The following is an 18,745-nucleotide window of genomic DNA, read 5'->3' as shown; positions in this document are numbered from 1 at the left end:
CTTGAAAGAAACGACATCGTTAGCTGCTGGAGCGGACATCCTGTGTCTTTTATCGTTTAGTGATTTTTGAGTTAGAGAATTCGTCCTTGCCCCTCCTTCTAGCGCCAAACCGTGGGAACCAAAATTCACACCGTCGATTATAATAAATAATAATGGAGGAAAACCGAGTGAACCCGTTTTTCCTTGAAGGTCTGAATTCTCTGCGTAATCACTTTAGAACGAAAAAAAGATAGATAATCACTCAGACCACAAGTCAGTTCAGCTCGCCGGCGAGCTGACCCGCGTGATGGTTCAGCTTTCCGACGAGTGGCTTTTGTGCGGGATTAGCGAGCTGACGATCCAGGACATCGACATAGCGAGAGTGTTGGTCGACACCAGATGCTCGGCCAATATTATCTACAAAAGCACCCTTGAAAGAATGGAGATCGATCTGTGCGCCGTTACAGAAGGACCCATCCCGATATTCGGACTCTCGGGATATGCTACTATGACTCTCGGCTCGATCGACCTTGTTGTTAAAGCCGGGAGCGTCATCAAAGTCACAGAATTCTTAGTCATCGACCGCCCAACATCGTACAACGCGATCGTCGGTACTCCATGGCTGAATTCCATGCGAGCGATCGCTTCGACATTCCATCTGTGCCTTAAGTTTCCAACCCCTCGTGGAGTCGAAACTATACAAGGAGACCGCAGGATGTCGCAAGTATGTTTCGCCGGCGAGTTAAAAAAAAAAAGAACTTTGCGATCGAAACTTCTCATAAAAAGAAATGAAAGCTGGCTCTCGATGAGAACGCCCCGGAACGAGACTCCAAAGTCTTCTGGCAATCTCAAAGGGCCGAAGCCCTAGAAGGGAAGCGCGAACTGACTTGCGAACCGGTAATTTCGATCTGCCTCGACGAATCCTCTCCGGAACGATGCATCGAGATTGGAGCCAACCTCCGCGAGCCACTAAAGACAGAGCTCATCACTTGTCTCAAAAAGAACCTCAATGCGTTTGCTTGGGCCGCGGAAGATATGCCAGGGATCGATATCGGCATAACGTGTCATGAGCTTAACATCGATCCGACCTACATACCCGTCAAACAAAAAAGGCGGAAGCTAGGACCGGAGTGTGCCACCGCGGTAAATGAGGAAGTCGAAAGACTCCTGAAGCCGGATCAATAACAGAAGTTAGGTGTCCAGACTGGCTCGCTAACCCGGTCGTGGTCAAAAAGAAAAACGGCAAATGGCGAGTATGCGTCGATTTCACCGATCTCAACAAGGCATGTCCAAAGGATAGCTTCCCACTCCCGCACATCGACCGACTGGTCGAAGCAACAGCAGGGAACAAACTCTTATCATTTATGGATGCCTTCTCCAGGTACAATCAGATCATGATGAATCCCGACGATCGTGAGAAAACTGCGTTCATCACCGATCGGGGAACATATTGCTACAAAGTAATGCCTTTCGGTCTCAAGAATGCAGGTGCCACTTAGCAGCGACTTGTCAATCGAATTTTCTCCGAACAAGTCGGCAAGACTATGGAGGTATACATCGATGACATTCTCGTAAAGTCTCTTGACGAGCACGACCACGTCTCCCATTTGGAGGAGTGCTTTGCAAGACTTAACGCCCACAACATGAAACTGAACCCTGCAAAGTGTAGATTCGCGGTGGCATCAGGAGAATTTCTCGGGTACCTAGTCACGTGTCGTGGGATCAAAGCCAATCCTAAGCAGATAAACGCGTTAATAGAAATGGTCTCGCCAAAGACAAAACGGGAAGTCCAAAGGCTAACCGGAAGAGTCACGGCCTTGAACCGTTTCATCACGCGCTCGACGGATAAGTGTCTTCCTTTCTACGACACGCTGAAAGGGAATAAGAAGTTCGAATGGTCGGAGGAATGTGAGAAAGCTTTCCAACAGCTAAAACGTTACCTGGCCACTCCTCCCGTCCTCGCAAAACCAGTGGAGGGAGAACCCTTGTTCCTGTACATCGCAGTCTCCACAACAGCGGTAAGCAGCGTTTTGATTAGAGAGGAACGCGGTGAGCAAAAACTAATCTTCTACATAAGCAAAACGTTACTGGACGCTGAGACCCGGTATCCCCTGATGGAGAAACTAGCATTCGCAGTTGTGACATCGGCAAGGAAACTCTGGCCGTACTTTCAGTCGCATACCATAATAATCCTCACCACCTTTCCCCTGCGAACGATCTTGCACAGTCCGAGTCAGTCAGGACGACTCGCAAAATGGGCAATCAAACTAAGCGAGTACGACGTGGAGTACCGCCCAAGAACCTGAACAAAATCTCAAGTACTAGCGGAGTTCTTGGTAGAATTTCCCACTGGGGATATGACAAACACAGAACCGGACTCAACCTGGATTCTTCACGTCGACGGATCATCGTCCAAACAAGGATCCGGGATCGGAATCCGGCTCACGTCTCCAACCGGCGAAGTCTTGGAACAGTCGTTCCGATTGGAATTCCATGCGTCGAACAACGAGGCTGAATATGAAGCACTCGTCGCAGGATTACGATTAGCCCATGGGCTTAAGATCCGCAACATTCACGCTTACTGTGACTCTCAGTTAGTCACAAATCAATACAAAGCGAGGGATGAAAGAATGGATGCATATCTAAAACTCATCCAAGACCTCTCCCAAGACTTCAACCACTTCGCCCTCACTAGGATTACTCGCTCGGAAATAACTCAGGCGGATGCCTTGGCCGCACTCGCATCAAGTTCGGATTCTGGACTAAGACGAGTAATCCCAATCGAGTTCATCGAGCACCCAAGTATCGGACCACCAGTGGTCGCCAATCTGATTCGAGCACAAATCGAAAATGCGGAGGAAGTTGAAGACCCACCAGAAGAAAACGTGGATCAGTCGGAATACGGTTGCGGCAGTCCATGGCTAGAGCCAATCCGAGCATACATAATCAACGGAATGCTTCCCACTGAGAAATGGGCGGCCCGCAAAATCAAGACCCAGGCCGTGCGATATGTAACGGTAGAAGGAGAAATCTACAAATGGAGATTCTCCGGCCCACTCATGACCTGCGCCGAAGGCGAAAAAGCAAGAAGAGTAATGGAGTAGGTTCATTCCTGATCATGTGGGAACCACTCCGGCGGAAGATCTCTCGCCGTAAAAATAAAACGCCATGGTTATTACTGGCCAACTATGGTCAAAGACTGCGAGAAGTTCGCACGGAAGTGCGAAAAATGCCAAAGGCACGCGCCGACAATCCATCAACCCGCGGAAGTCCTCTTGTCCATCTCGTCTCCGCATCCCTTCATGCGATGGTCCATGGATATCGTCGGGCCATTACATGACTCGAAGCAGAAACGCTTCCACCTGGTCCTCACGGATTTCTTCTCAAAGTGGGTAGAGGCAGATTCCTACGCAAGTATCAAAGACATACAAGTCGAGAACTTCGTATGGAAGAACATCATCACCAGGTCCCTTACGAAATCATGTCAGACAACGGATCTCAGTTCATCTCTATCTGTTTCGAAGCATTCTGCGAGAAGTGGAAGATACGACTGACCAAGTCGACTCCTAGATATCTGCAGTGCAATGGCCAGGCAGAGACCATCAACAAAACCGTCCTCGATGGGTTAAAAAAGCGCTTAGAAGCGAAAAAGGGGAGATGGGCAGAAGAGCTCGAAGGAGTTCTTTGGTCGCATCGTACGACCCCGAGACGGGCTACGGGTGAAACCCCATTCGCCCTCGTTTAAGAAACGGAATGTATGATTCCCGCGGAAGTAGAATTTCCCGGAGTACGGAGAAGATTCCTCCCCGAACGAGAAGATCTTAACAGCGCGATGCTGCTGGACGAACTCGATCTTATTAACGAGCGGCGAGATCAAGCTCTCATACGAATCCAAAATTACCAGCACGCCGCCGCAAAATACTACAACTCAAACGTTCGCCATCACAGTTTCAAAGAAGGCGACCTGGTCCTTCGCAAAGTCTTCCAAAACACTGTCGAACGTAACGCAGGAAAACTGGGAGCAAACTGGGAAGGTCCATACAAGGTCATAAAGGTAGTCCGACCAGGATCATACCAAATCGCAAACATGCAGGACGTCAAGATCCAAAGAAACTGGAACGTGATGCATCTTAAGAAATACAACAACTAATCGTATAGTGGATCCAAAGAACTACGAGATGGCTTGATCCCCGAAAAAAGGGTACGTAGGGAGCTCGCCCAGCGAGTTCAGCTATCCCCCCTTCTTAAAAAAGGGGGAGGGGAATGGGTACGTATACTTGTATACTCCCACAACTTTCAAAAAAGTGGATCTTTTCGAAACTTTTTACAGAAAAAAAACGCGACGCTACAATCGCTAAGCCCACTATCCGACAAATGGCTAGAACGGCGGTCTAGAACTCGCCCAGAACGGCTAGAACGGCTAGAACGGCGGTGTAGAACTCGTCCAGAACGAAATCATGACAGACAACGGATCTTAGTTCATCTCTATCCGACAAACGGCTAGAACGGCTAAATCAGCTATCACGCTAAAACCAACAAACCCACAAATGCTCATAAAAAAAAGCATCCTTGGTAAAAAGCCTGCAAGAAAAACGCGGCTCAAAACAAAAAAGATTAACTTCTGGCTCTGTGAGACGTCGCAACACGCTTAAAGTTACGGTCTTTCCAACACTTATGGAAACAACACTCTTGTTTCCAAAATAAACATACCTCTAACGGTAAAATGCCTTTAAAATGGCATCACTTCTTTGTTGCTGATCACAACAAACGAACCCTAACGTCCTAAACAGACACTAGCCGCCCTTGAGAGGATAGGCTCTCTTACATCCGACAAGGATACCATAGCGCGCTATACAAGAAAATCCAAAATTTTGGTCAGCACCTCCAAACGTCCTTTGGAAGTAGCTCGATTCATGCCAAGACAAGTCATATAAGCCGATAACACTTCGCGGACTTTATTTCGGTACGAATCAGGTAGAAATCACAAACAGGCAAAACGAAAGCCTACTTGTCATCGCATAGCCTTAGTCCGAGAGTAAACCTAGGTCTTGCCCTAAACCCAGTCTTGCTGGATCCTGACATCTCAAAGGCATAATATCGACATCCCGATATGAGATCCCAAAACTTGTCTCTTCACTTAAGTCTATACGTTTTCACGAGTCCTCGCACAAAGCAAAAGCTGCGCTCTCAACATACTATGGATACGGTGATCGTCCGGGGGCAAGGAATGAGACGACAACTCACTCCTTCGCCCTATAACTTCGAAAAACCCGGAGTTCTCTTGATTTATAATAAGCCGAAAAGGTTTTATAGATTGAGCCAAGCATTATACAAAAAGCCCTAACAAGGGCAGGGATTCAAAGCCACCAATGGCCAGTCCCGAAACATGCAAACTGTGGCCTCACAAACAGGCCAAAACAAAAAATAAAACAAATCCCCGAAAGGATCGTTACCCTAAGCACTCCTCGGAGCACCACCTTCATCCTCAACCTCACAGACATCGCCTCCCTCGGCCGCTTCGTCGTTTCCTCTCCCGCTCGCAACATCTCCACCTTCTTCAGCCACGGGGCCTTGCCCCTCGGTCTCTCCCGAACACGGCGTGAGGGTGCACTCAAACTGCAGCTGAGAGAGGATCGAGTCTAAGTCCCCATCGAAAGCCTTCAACTCCTCCTTGCGAGACAACAGCCTGGCTTCTTCGGAGTCCAGAGTCGGAGCCATGTCGCCTTCGAGCAGGTGGATCTCGTTCAGGCTTCCCTCGACGCTCGCCAGAGCCAGGTCCTTCTCACGGACTGCCATGAGGGAATCAAACAGAACAGCCATCCTCGTCAGGCGAGCGTGAAAATCATCCCTCGAAACAACAGTCCTCGACTCTTCTCGGTTCTAAATTTCACGCTGGAGACGACGGACTTAGGAAGCCTTGCTCTTCTTCTATTTCTTCAGCTTGAACAATGTGCTCGCCGACTTTCCGAGGTCCCGCTCGAGATCGCTGACCCGAACCTCCAGCTGAGAGAGCTCAGCAGCACGAGCAGCTTCAATAGATTTCAACGCGGCCTAGGCTTGTTTCAATGCCTCTCGCGATTCAGCCAGGCCCCTTGTCAAACGCTCTATCTCTGATCCGCAGTCGCTGAGAATCCCGTCAATCAGGGATACAAACTATACATGAAATAAGGGTCAGGATAATCATAGAACAAGGTGGCTTATGCTGAAAATGGTCAAAACAAACCTTGGCACGATGTTGCGACAAAGTTCCCGAGGGCTCCCCTTCCGCACCAGCGGTACATCTCCTCCTCTTGACGGTCTCGGTCGCAGCGCCAGTCCTCTTGCGACTTTTGGTCAAAGGAGCAGCACTGGACGCGGGAACCCCTAGGATGATCTCCTTCCTATCCAAAGGCGGAGGCATTAACTCCGTCGCCTTCTCCTCCTTAGGAGCTGGGACTGGTGTGGTCGAAGAGCCCGAGGGTTGAGCCGAGACCTCCAGAACTTGAACAGGAACCATGGCCGATCCTGCGAGGGGTGTGGCATCACCAGGGGACTTGTTTCCTCCAGCCGAGGTCGACATCGCAGGCGAAGAAAGGATAGCTGGCACCTCAGGCTGAATCCAACCCCCTTCCTTCTCGGAACTGCGTCTGGACAGTCTCTCTTTGAAAGAAAGAAACCCGGCGACGAAGGTTGGAGTAGCTTCATGCATGGCCGGAGTCGGAAGTGCCGAGTTGGCCTCACCCATCTCGACGTCGGAGCTTTTCTATTCACTTGGGGAGGAAGACATTCTTGATAGGTAGTTTGAAGAAAAGAGAATGTGAGAGAAAGAGATGTGTGAATAATGAGGAGTGGTGAGTTGCTACTTATAAGGATATGAGGGTGACGTGGATTTCCGCAATAAATATTCTTAGCCAAAGATTTTGATTTCTAATTCACATCATTCGCCCACAAAATCGTCTCCGAATCTTACAGGCTGGGGGGCTAACTGTTGGGGTCAAAAATGGTTATTTCAAAATCAACGGCTATGATTATTTCTTATTCACGGATTTCTCGTAAAACATTCACTGAAAGAAAGATCGGAAGTGAACGAACGAGCGAATCCCGCACAAAAGCAACTCGACGGAGAGCTGAACCATCACGCGGGTCAGCTCGCCGGCGAGCTCAACCATCACGCCGGTCAGCTCACCGGCGAGCTCGACCTGATCCCGGAATGTCCGACTTACTTTGACTCCCGTATCTTCCGTATAGCTTTGATATCCGACCTTCGGGACCATATACTTCTCGTTTCGTTTTGATTTAAGTTTTTCACGAAGTTTTATTACTAAAACCGAGAAATCATATAAACGCCAAAAGGCCTAAGAACGGTCCGCAAGGATCCAAACTGGTCTAGAGGCCCATCTACGCTCTCAGAAGGGATTCGAGCCCATAAAAGTTATGACGGTTTGTCCTAACTCGCAGAAATACGATAAATGCTAAGTTTCCAAAGATAAATGTAAAGATTCGAGGATAACTATCAAGATCGACGAAAAATGGAATATTCCCTAAAGAGATAGACTTGGGCCCGAAGGCGAAGGATGGGCCACCGACCTAGAGCAACTATATAAGGAGAGCAGGAGCAGAAGAAAAGGGGATCCGAGAATTTAGACTTAGAGAACTCCTGCTAGCTTAGAGAACTTAGGGCTTAGGTGGTTAGACTAGCACGACATGGCTTAGGACGTCTTGGCCGCCTCTTGTCCTGTTGTTTCGATAGTTAGCATATCTCTACTCCTCTCGGAGAAATCTTGTATTCATACTATTCAATAAAATGCCTCTGAGCGATTATCTATCTTTTTATCGTTCTAAAGTGATTACGCAGAGAATTCGGACCTTCAAGGAAAAACGGGTTCACTCGGTTTTCCTCCATTATTATTTATTATAATCAACGGTGTGAATTTCGGTTCCCACAGACATGGCCAAGTAATTCATAACAGCAATAAGGTATAAAATCTCTTTGGATCTTCTCTCCAAGCTACTAGAAATTCTAGAAAACTTTTGCTGTAAAATCAGTAAAACAAGAAAGCACACCTTGCCTCTAACATGTTGGCAAAGCTTATATAATTAGGTTAAAACTCGTCAGGGGTAATCTTTCTGCGCGCTCCGCTGTCGATCGATGTCACGATGTGAACATCGGTCGATTATTCATCTTCAGTGTCGACTGATGGTCGTGCTCGATGGTCATCTCGGGTGCTTACTCCAAATATCTCCAAAATGCTCCCAAAATCATCACTTTCCTCCAAATCACTCCTGATCCTATAAATATGATAAATAGACTCTATAATATAATAATTAGTAGTTAAAACACTTATAAACCATGGGTAAAAGTGGGTCAAATCCATGGTCTATCATCGATCGATAGCGAAGTGCGCAAGACCCGACTAGGTTTCCAGACGACTTAAATCCCAAGTCACGCACATTTACAGAAATACCCCTGACCAATTTTAACCAAATATTTACGTGGTCTGCCATTGTTCTAGGAAACACACGCTTTTCATACTTCCATACTTTTCACACCAAACCAGGGTTTTTAGTAGTTTGAAGAGAAGATCCAATACTCCTTTAGAGATTTGTATTGGAAATCTAGTATTTCTAACTCTATTCTATTTATGCAATCTGTGTTTATGATTATGATTTACTTTGCTATGTCTACGTAATTCATCTGTTAGATTTAGGGTTCAAATAGGTTATGAGGGATTAGCCCAAAATTTATAATTGCTAAGGTGATAAATATCCTTCAAGGAATTTTGGTTAATGCTTGTGTTCAAGAGTAGCTAACTAGAACCTTGAACTTAGGATTGTGGACAACTACGATAGTAGATTCTGCACAAGAATTAGTTCCCTTGAGCTAGGATTGCCATAAACAAGCGAAAGCTAATTTAAACAATACTAGTGAACATATCGATCAACTCGCTAACATTTGCCTAAGAGAAAATCGAACGACGTTCTTATCATAACATCGATCGACGTTCAATCCGTATCAACAAGCGACATCTGAGATATTGGACTTAGTCAATAGGATTGATTCAACAGCGAAAGCTGAAATACTTTCTAATAAGAACTTGAGTTCTAGGATTGACAACCTAAGTATTCTATACCACTACAATCCCGATTACCCGAATAAAAATCCTTGATCTATCAATTCTAATAATTGTTTACAAACCTCAAACCAATCAACTGAACAATTGTTTTGTTCACATTGCTTGCTTATTTACGGTTTTAATAACTTACTGATATCACTCAAATTACCTTAAGGAGTGATTTACTCTCTCAAATTACCCTAAGAAGTGATTTACTCTCTCAAATAAGAGGTCGAGTTGTAGCTCTTAGGGATCAAATTCACAGGGAGCTAAGGCACACAATAGATCTATCTAGTTATGTAGTTAAGCTAGGCAAATAGGTTTAAAGCAGTAAAAAGCATGGGTGAACAAGTAATTGTTCGATTGATTGATTTGGGGTTTTAAGATAGATATGGAAAGCGTTAGACTTAGGTTTCTATTCAGACAATCATGATTATAATTATACATATACTAAGCATATAATGGATATTCTAGAACTCCAACAATAACAATAGTCGATCAACTTTCATATTTTTATACTATCTATCACCGGATATAGGACCTCAGCTGTCGCTTGTTGGTCCAAAGAAAGTGTCGATCGTTTCTACCAACGGGGTGTCGATCGATACACCTTTCAGCCCGTCGATCGATACAACTACTGAGTTGTCGATCGATGAACCTTCCAGGGAGCGCTATTGCACGGGTTTGACGTGTTCACTAGGTTTAACTAAATCAGCTTCCGCTTGTTTCTAGCAATCTTAGCACAATCTAAACTAATTCAAACAAAGAACCAAGCTTCCGCTTGCGCCCTAATATCTATAGGTGAGGTCCTAGTTAGCTACTATAGAACACATGCATTAATAATAGTTTAATTGATTTATATCCTAACACTTAGCAATTCTATATTTTGGGCTAATCCCTCATGAATATCTGAACCCTAAATCTAACAAAGAGAACTACTGAGACATAGTTAAGCAATTCATAACAACAAGATATAAAAACACCATAAATAAAATAGAGTAGAAAACTGAAGTTCCAATCACAAATCTCTGAAGGATTTCTTGGATCTTCTATCCAAACCTAAGACTCTAAGTATTTTGCTGTATGAAAGCAAGAAAGTGTGTGTTGCCTAGAACAATGGCGGAGCACATAAATATTAGGTTAAAACTCTTTAGGGATAATCTGGTATTTCTTGTGGGACTTGGGCTTAAATCGGCTGGAACCATTCTGGCCTCTGCGCGCTTCGCTGTCGATCGACAACACAGAATGTGTGTCGATCGATTATCATCCTTGATCATCGATCGCTAGGCTGGTCGATGGTCAGCTACGGGTCTTTATCATTTTATCTCCAAAATGCACCAAAATCACCACTTTCCTGCAAAACCTGAAAACATACTAAAAAGACTCCAAAACAACTAATATATATTTACAAACACCTATATATAATGGCAAAAAATGGGTAAAATCCATGGTATATCAACACCCCCAGACACCCTCTTTTACTGGTCCTCATGCAAAACAATGAGCAGTCTCTCTAAAAGGTGTTTTTGAAACAGCAGAGACTCACATAATTTAAGAACTCACTATCATCATCTCAACAATACATCAAATCATTCTTAATTTTAAAAATACTTTATATGAAATATCCTAGTTTAGCAACCAATTTCATTCATCCAGCAACTTAGCAAATCATGTGTGACTACCCCCTCTAGTGACCTCATTTAATACATGTAAATAAAATATGTAGGCTTTACCTTGAGAGTATCGATCACTGAACACATGGAATCAACTCAAGTACGTATCTGAACACACAGGTAGTCTTATCTAGTTCATTTCCTCCCTTTCTTCTCACTTCTTCTCAGTCAATGTCTCCCTTTTTTAAAGGGTATCATTTTATTTTTATAATTGACTGAGATATTTGGACAGGCTTCCGTGAATCAAACTCTAATGGTTTTAGCCACCAGATCATGTTCACTTCTTTTTCACCTTTATATCTTTCAAGAATTTTTATGAATCAAACTTGAATGGTTGTAGCCACCAAATCCTGTTTTAATCCTTTTTAGAACTGAAGGGGAGAGAGAAGGGAACTAGAGGCACATAGACTTTTTACCTTCCAGACTTGTAGGAGGATTCCGATCCAATGTATACTAAGCCCCAAGACAAGCAAGTTATGCTCAATTAGGTTGGAGGTCAGCTTGGTTCTTTCAAACATTCGCAGCAATTGTGAATAATTGGCAGGATGATCCACTTTAGCATCTATAGTACAATCTGCAGTCAATAAATCTAAGAATGGTGCTAAACAGTGGTTAGATAAGTAAGGAAAATTGTAAAAGTTCATTGTCCCCTTCTTGACTCAATAAAAAAATTTTGAAATATTTTAATAAAACTTATAAGTAAATTTAATATTAGTAAACCTCTCCCCCCCCAGCCTTAAATTACACTGTCCCCAATGAATATTTAGTCGGAGTTTGGTGAAAGCATAAATCATAAGGGCAATATGTAACAAGGAGTACGATATACCTGATCGCTGATCTCGATGTCGATCGACACCGGGAAGTGTCTATCGATCGTTTCTGGTGTTGTGTTGTTGAACGATGTCGACTGGATCTCCTCGATCAATGGTAAGTAACGGCTCCTTGGTTCTCTTTTTTTTTATGACCTGCAAGAATATTAAAAACGGAAATAAATAACTGTAAAACTGAATTTTAAAGAAAATACCTAATAGTGGGTTGCCTCCCACTCAACGCTTTGTTATAGTCATTTAGCTTGGCTTTGGAGGTTGTTTTTGATTAGTAGTGATCAAAGTGACCACTTGGTTGTATGCAAGTTTCCACTTAATCTTTGCTCATCTGGAACAAAGTGCCAATGAAGCTTCTTATGGCCTCAGCTCCTCTGGTCCACTGATTCTTTAATCTTTCTCTAGCAACCTCACCAGCATGCATCCTATGCTGAAGATTCCCAATGCTGCGCTTGCATTCCAAGTCTGGCATATCTTGATTCTAAGATGTCTTTCAGCTCCTGGTAGACATCTTCTTTCAGCAGGTCTTGAGAGAAAGTGATCTCATCAATCTTATCTTGTAATGACTTCTCCGTAACCAGCTTGTTCCTGAGTGGTGCATAGTTGCCGTTGATCGATGGTCGAGTCTTGCTGTCGATCGATGGTGACGGTCCTTCTTGAGAATCGAGTTGTCTATGAATTGTATCCATCTGCTGTTGCAAAGCATTCAGGTTTGTGGTCAAGGAATCTACACTATCACCTAGTGTGTAGTAAACACCATCAATCCGATAGGTGAAAGATTGTAGCCTATCTTCAAATGATGTGAGTCGAGCATCGATCGATGCTTGGAAGTGTGCGTCGATCAATGGTTGAGCGTGAGCGGCGATCGATTTTGATCTGCCTGCGCTGACTGCATGTAGTTTCTGAAGTATGGCCATGTCTTGCTTCATCTCATATGTGTGTGTTGTCAACCAGCTGATACTGTTGTCGAACGGGTAGTAGACGTCATCGAGCCTCTGCGAATGGTAATCATCGGAAGTCTGATTGCTCTGTAGATCTCTGCTACTAACACATCAATTTTTTCTTTGTAGTAGCTGTCTTGCTCTGGCACGGTCGGTATGGATGCCTCTGTGTTCTCCCAACGAGGTTTTCTTTTCCTAATCTGTTGAAGTGTGCTTTGTCTGCATTCAAGGTGACCGTCGATGATGTTGCTGCTACGCTGTCGATCGATGGTGGGTCCTCTGATCTGTTCTTTGGGTTAAAGAAGTTACTTGACCCATTCATGGCAATGATTTCAGCTATGTCCTCCTTGGATATGTGGAGAATGCGTACATCCATGGCTCGTGCTTGGCTAACTGGATCCCTGAAAATACCAAATTCATCCGAAGTTAGATAACCATAATCAGTATTATCTTTAACTTGTAGCTTGGAATCTGGTGTGTGATGAACGTCGATCCATGGCTGGATGTCGCTGTCTATAGATGTTGATGTCGCATATGCAAGCAATGTATGGAGAAGTCCTCTATCATCCATGGCAAGACCATGATACTCAATGTTTTTCTCTATGTGGGAGTTCTCGTCATACTCATCAGATTGCATCTCAGATAATGCAGTGTCTACTGCAAAGCTCTCATGATGGCTCTCGTCTGCCCAACTGCCAATAGAATAGTCACCTTGTCTGCTGATCGTTTCACCGTGATGGTAATCAATCGATTTCTGAGACTGGGTACTAACTGCAAAGCTCGGATAGCAGTGTTCTGGCAAAGCGAAATTCTCATTCCCAGGACTGCTGTCGATCGATTCGCCTGGGTGGTTGTCGATCGGTTGATGAATGGCGATGTCAATCGATGGTGGAGTTCGACTATCGATTGATCCTGAATACTCTGTCTCATATTCATCCTCAAAATCGCAGTGGCATGCTGCAATGAATCCGGTGTTAACACGATTGTTGGGCGTCTGTGGCTTCACAACTCTGAGTGGATAATAGTAGAAATCAGGATTTATCAGTGTTAGATATAACTGATTAGTCTGCATGTTGCAAACTGCTCCTACAGTAGCCATAAAAGCTCTCCCAAGTAGGAGAGAATGATTCTTGTTATGTTTGTTTTCCAGGACATGGAAGTCAACTGGAACTAGTGCATTGCCAATCTGAACCTCAAGGTCTCTGATGATTACTCATGAGTTCCTTGTGAATGAATGCACAAAAGTGAATGAATCCTCTGAAAGCTCTATCTTTAGACCCAGATGGTCTGCCATTACCTTGGGTAGTATGCTGCCTGATGAACATGTGTCACACAATGATATCTTGCATATTTCCATTATCTTATCCATTCGTCCATGTGCATTTTGATCATATAGACTAGGATTTAGCCATGTTTAGGTTGCATTTTGCATACATGAGTCTCTATTAGGTACTGGAGTACCACATGAGGTTATTGGAGACATTCGAGTGCATTTGGAGCTCAAAAGAGGTGAAAAGGTGACCATTGGACGAACCGAGCATGAGAGCGACCTCCTGGAGCGACATCACGAAGTCGCTGTGTCCCACTTCTCAGATCGACCTTCCTAAAGCGACGTCATGAAGTCGCTCGCGTTCTCGTTACTCCGAACAGTCTTAGATGACCCTGGAGCGACCTCTCGGAGCGACCTACCAAGGTCGCTCCCGATCCAGAGCGACCCGTTGGAGCGACACACCAAAGTCGCTCGGGACCTCTTGCCCGGAGACACCAAAAATCGGCTCTGGAGCGACTTTCCGGAGCGACACCTGCAAGTCGCTCCGCGTTATTTTGCTGCCGAATTCATGTTTTCTCAAGGGCCTTTTGGTCATTTCATTATGCACGTTTTTATTTTCTAAACCTATGTTTTAATACTTTGTAAGCCACCAGGAGGCATATTATCTTTTGATCTATTGAGAAATACACAAAAACTCTCTTGAGAAGTTTATCTCTTGGATTTTGATTGTTATGTTCTTGTGTTCTTGTTGATTTCTTATCTATTTCTCTACATGATTAATCTGAAATCCAATATGGGTTTAAGAGGAATCATGGAGATTAGTGAGTAATCACCTTTTGAATTCATGGGTTAGGGAGATCAAGGGTGATTAGGTTAGTTCTAGGATGTTTTAGTGTAGATCATTCTTGTTCCTTGCTAGTAGAGTATTCATAATGCATCTTCTGAGTTGGCCACTCAAAAGTTGATCAATAGACATTTCCCACCCAAAAGGTGTTTGATGAAATGCCTGAGACAACTCTCCTAGGCTTTTAGTATACTTTGCCAAAGACATTTGTTGTTAAAGGTGCTAAAATAGCTAGTAGACTTGTTAGTAATGATTGCTTTCATATTATTCAACCAAAGACATTTGATGTTTGAGATATGTTAGCAAATGAGCATTCATCTAGACATAGAGCTTGCTTAGAATTGTGTCTAGGCTTAAGGTCGATAGTTTGATTGATCATTTGTCATCCTTAGTTCGAAACTTGATCACCCAAGGTCTAATCCCTATGCCCATGAGTTCTCTTTTCCCTTAGTCAAGAAAGTATCATTCTGTTATTGCTTTTTAGTTTTAGTCATAGCTTAAATCTCGTCTAAATCATTGGTGGCACTTAGATTAAGTGAGTACTTGCATTCTCATTGCTTTGATATCCCTCAGAACTGGTTCGACAATCACTATATTACAACATTTGTCTTAGGAGCCTTAAGAACTCCTAACATCAAATTGGCGCCGTTGCCAAATTCTAAGTAGATTTAAACATTGAGATTTAGTCACTTGCTTGAGACTAAGTCATTTTAATTTTGTTTTGTTACTGATTCTTCTTCTTCACCTACCTTTCACTTTCAGGTGTATGAACTTGAGGAGCAGAGGTCCATCAAACCTAGTTCCAATAGTAGCAGACATCAGAGCTTTTGAGAGGGAGTGTGCTAGAGCTAGAAGAGAAGAAGAACAACAAGCCCACTTGCAGAGATTGGATATTGATATGGCAGATCCACCGCAAGGGGCAGAACACCAACCGCGGGCAGCTCGACCCATTGGCACTTATGACCGGCCCAACATTCTTGGTCATAGACTAGGAATCCGAGCACCGGCTGTGGCAGCCAACAACTTTGAGGTCAAGTCAGGACTCCTCAACGTGATCGAGAACAACAAATATCATGGCTTGGCTTTAGAGGACCCATTTGATCACTTGGACAGGTTCGACAGCTACTGTGGGTTGTCAAAAACCAATGGTGTGTCAGAGGATGCCTTAAAGCTGAAGTTATTCCCTTTCTCTTTGGGGGATAAGGCACGTCAGTGGGAGAAGTCTCTACCCAGCGACTCTATCACTACTTGGGATGAGTGCAAGAGAGCATTCTTGGAGAAATTCTTCTCATCCTCAAGAACTGCTAAGCTGAGAAATGAGATCTCCAGTTTCCAACAGAAGAACTTGGAAGGCTTCAATGAAGCCTGGGAGAGATTCAAGGGCTACCAAGCTCAATGCCCACACCATGGTTTCTCTAAGGAGAGCTTACTGAGCACATTCTACCGTGGTGCTCTTCCTAAGTACAGGGCCAGACTGGATACAGCTAGCAATGGGTTCTTCTTGGGGAGAACTGAGGAAGATGCAGAGGAACTAGTTGACAACATGGTAAAGAGTGATGCAGTCTACAGTGGAGACCACGACAGAAACAGTCGAACAGATGATAAGCAGACGAGGAAGGAGTTGAAAGCTCTACAGGATAAGATAGACATCCTCCTTGCTGATAAAGCCACACAAGAGCAGCTGCACTTTGTTGGTAACCCAAGCCAAGAGACACCACCTTTTGTCCATGAGGTTGAGGGTTTGGAAGGTCAGGAAGAGCTGTGTTTCATCAACAACAATGGTAGCTGGTGCAAAAAAGAGCCCAACTTTCAGTACAACAACTACCAACAAAAATCCTATCCCAACAACCAACAGAGTGGTTATCCGCCTCGAAACAACCAGCAAGGCAGCTATCAACCTCAGCAAAACCCCTCATCTGGTTCCTCTGCTCCTCAAGAGAGCAGCACTGACACCCTCCTGAAACAAATCTTGGAGTCTCAGACTAGAAGTGAGAAGCATGTTGGTTATGAGTTGAAGAACCTTCATTCCAAGATTGATGGGAGCTACAATGAGCTCAACAACAAGTTCTCACATCTTGCTTCTACAGTCAAAAATTTAGAGAATCAGTTTGCTTCCATGAACACTCACCAGACTCGCCAGCAAGGATCTCTACCTGGAAAATCTGACCAAAACCCCAAGGAGGCCAAAGCTATCACCCTTAGGAGTGGTAAGCAGTTACCTCCTACAACCCTCACCAGGGATGCTGAGAAACTAGGTGAGGAGGTGGCCATCAACTTAGATGATGAAGTGGTGATTGTTGATGAGAAAATCAATGATGAAATCTTGGAGAAGATTGTGGAAGCCAAAGGTAAAGGAAAGGTGGGGGAAGAGAAGAAAACAGTGAAAGATGGTGAAGTTCTTGCTCCAGCAAGAGAGAATTCTTTTGTTCCTCCTCCCTATGAACCCAAACTACCATTCCCTGGTAGATTCAAGAGGCAGCTGCTAGAGAAGTACAAGGCTTTGTTTGAGAAGCAAATGAGTGAAGCTCAGGTTGCAATGCCCATCATCGATGCTTTCATGTTGATTCCTCAATACAACCAGTTCCCGAAAGATGTTGTAGCTGCAAAGAAAAAGGAAATGGAAAGCATGATGATTCTTACCCATGAGTGCAGTGCCATCATCCAAAGGCTTGATGTTCCAGAGAAGTTAGAGGATCCAGGATGCTTTACACTACCTTGTGCTCTTGGACCTATGGTATTTGAGAAATGTCTCTGCGATTTGGGAGCTAGTGTCAGCGTGATGCCTTTGTCTGTCGCAAAGAAGCTTGGATTCACTCAGTACAAGAAGTGTAAACTCTCTCTGGTGTTAGCTGATCGTTCAGTGAAGTACCCTGTGGGCATCTTAGAGGACCTACCTGTGAAGATTGGAATGTATGAGATACCTACAGATTTTGTGGTGCTTGAGATGGGTGAGGAGGCTCAAGACCCATTGATTCTTGGAAGGCCATTCTTAGCTACAGCAGGAGCAATTGTTAAGGTGAAAGAGGGCACGATTGATCTCCATTTGGGTAAAGGGCATGTTCTCCACTTTGACATCAAGGAGAAAATGAAGAAACCAACTGTGTTCGGGCAAGCCTTCTACATTGAAGAGATGGGCACTCTTACTGATGAGCACCTTGAAGAGTTACCACCTGAGGACGACGAGGAGGGAGCATCTCCCTCTACTCATTCTCCATAGAAGGTAACCCACTACTTTCCCTTGTATATACCATTTCGTTTTTGCATATTAGTTTTCTCTTTTTGGGTATCTCTCTCTCCTTGACAACACAGAGACTGTGTCATTTAAGTTTGGGGGAGGTACCAAGTATTTGATCACGTTTGCTTTGATGATTTTGAGTCTCATGCATTGCATTATACATATATATTTGCGTTAAAAAAAAAAAAAAAAATTCATTTAGTCTGCATCATTGGCATTTCTAGGAGAGTATAGAGCATATGGGTTGCATTTACTTGCATTGGGAGCAATGATTTGAAATGCCTTGTAAAGAACATTACTTTGCACCTGAATAGCTTATGCACCTGTCAAAACCACTTGTATGTTTCGAACCTTGAAGACTCTTCTTGAAACTTGTTGATTGCTGAAACTCAGTCTTTGAAGCCAACTACCACCTTATTTGAACTGAACGAACTTAATGCTTCTTGCTCGTGGTCCCTTGTGTACTGAGTCATGGCTATACACACTTGAGTTGTCACATCCTTTATGCCAATCTTATTTTGACAAACTCTAGTGGTAGACCACTCCCAAAACCTTTCCCTTCTTTTAAGCATTCATTGTTTGATGAGTGAGGCCTTCTTCGGAAAGTCTTACATGTGCATAATGTTGAGAGTATCGGGAACGACAATGCTTGATCTTCATTCTTGCTAGATTGGGCACTCTATTGTCTAGCTATAGGTGGGGGGTGAGAGTTGTGATTATGATTTGGGAGCAATGAAAAAGGAAAAGAAATGACTCTTTGTGTTTAAGTGAATTGTCTTATTGGGATAAGTAGAAAAACCTCTAGCTCAAGTTATGAGAAGTCTTGGCCCCCATCTAAAAAAAAATAAAAAATAAATAAATAATAAATAAAAAATAAAAAAGAAAAG

The 18,745-nt window shown here is 44.0% G+C and overlaps 1 protein-coding gene and 1 non-coding gene across 2 annotated transcripts; one reads left to right on the top strand and one right to left on the bottom strand.

The window, feature by feature from the left end:
• The first annotated feature begins 286 nt into the window (after window positions 1-286).
• On the top strand, window positions 287-1,164 carry LOC106362765. Its single transcript, XM_013802612.2, has 2 exons — window positions 287-703; window positions 775-1,164. The coding sequence occupies exons 1-2, from the start codon at window positions 287-289 to the stop codon at window positions 1,162-1,164; spliced, it is 807 nt and encodes a 268-aa protein (XP_013658066.2).
• Window positions 1,165-15,929: 14,765 nt separating this feature from the next.
• Window positions 15,930-16,036, bottom strand: LOC125593522. Its single transcript, XR_007329426.1, has one exon. It is a non-coding gene; the product is annotated as a small nucleolar RNA R71 (small nucleolar RNA).
• Between the last annotated feature and the right edge of the window lie 2,709 nt (window positions 16,037-18,745).

The sequence above is a fragment of the Brassica napus genome, chromosome C9 (genome assembly GCF_020379485.1).
Source record: "Brassica napus cultivar Da-Ae chromosome C9, Da-Ae, whole genome shotgun sequence".
Taxonomy (NCBI): Eukaryota; Viridiplantae; Streptophyta; class Magnoliopsida; order Brassicales; family Brassicaceae; genus Brassica; species Brassica napus.
The sequence above is the reverse complement of the archived record's forward strand: the minus strand, read 5'-3'. Positions and strand labels throughout refer to the sequence as shown.

What these genes read in the sequence shown, in the direction of transcription:
- LOC106362765 (XM_013802612.2), top strand. Translation starts at nt 287, where the DNA reads ATGGTTCAGCTTTCCGACGAGTGGCTTTTGTGCGGGATTAGCGAGCTG. An exon ending in GAGACCGCAGGATGTCGCAA is followed by an intron (nt 704 to 774) that starts GTATGTTTCGCC and finishes AAGAAATGAAAG; the next exon opens with CTGGCTCTCGATGAGAACGC.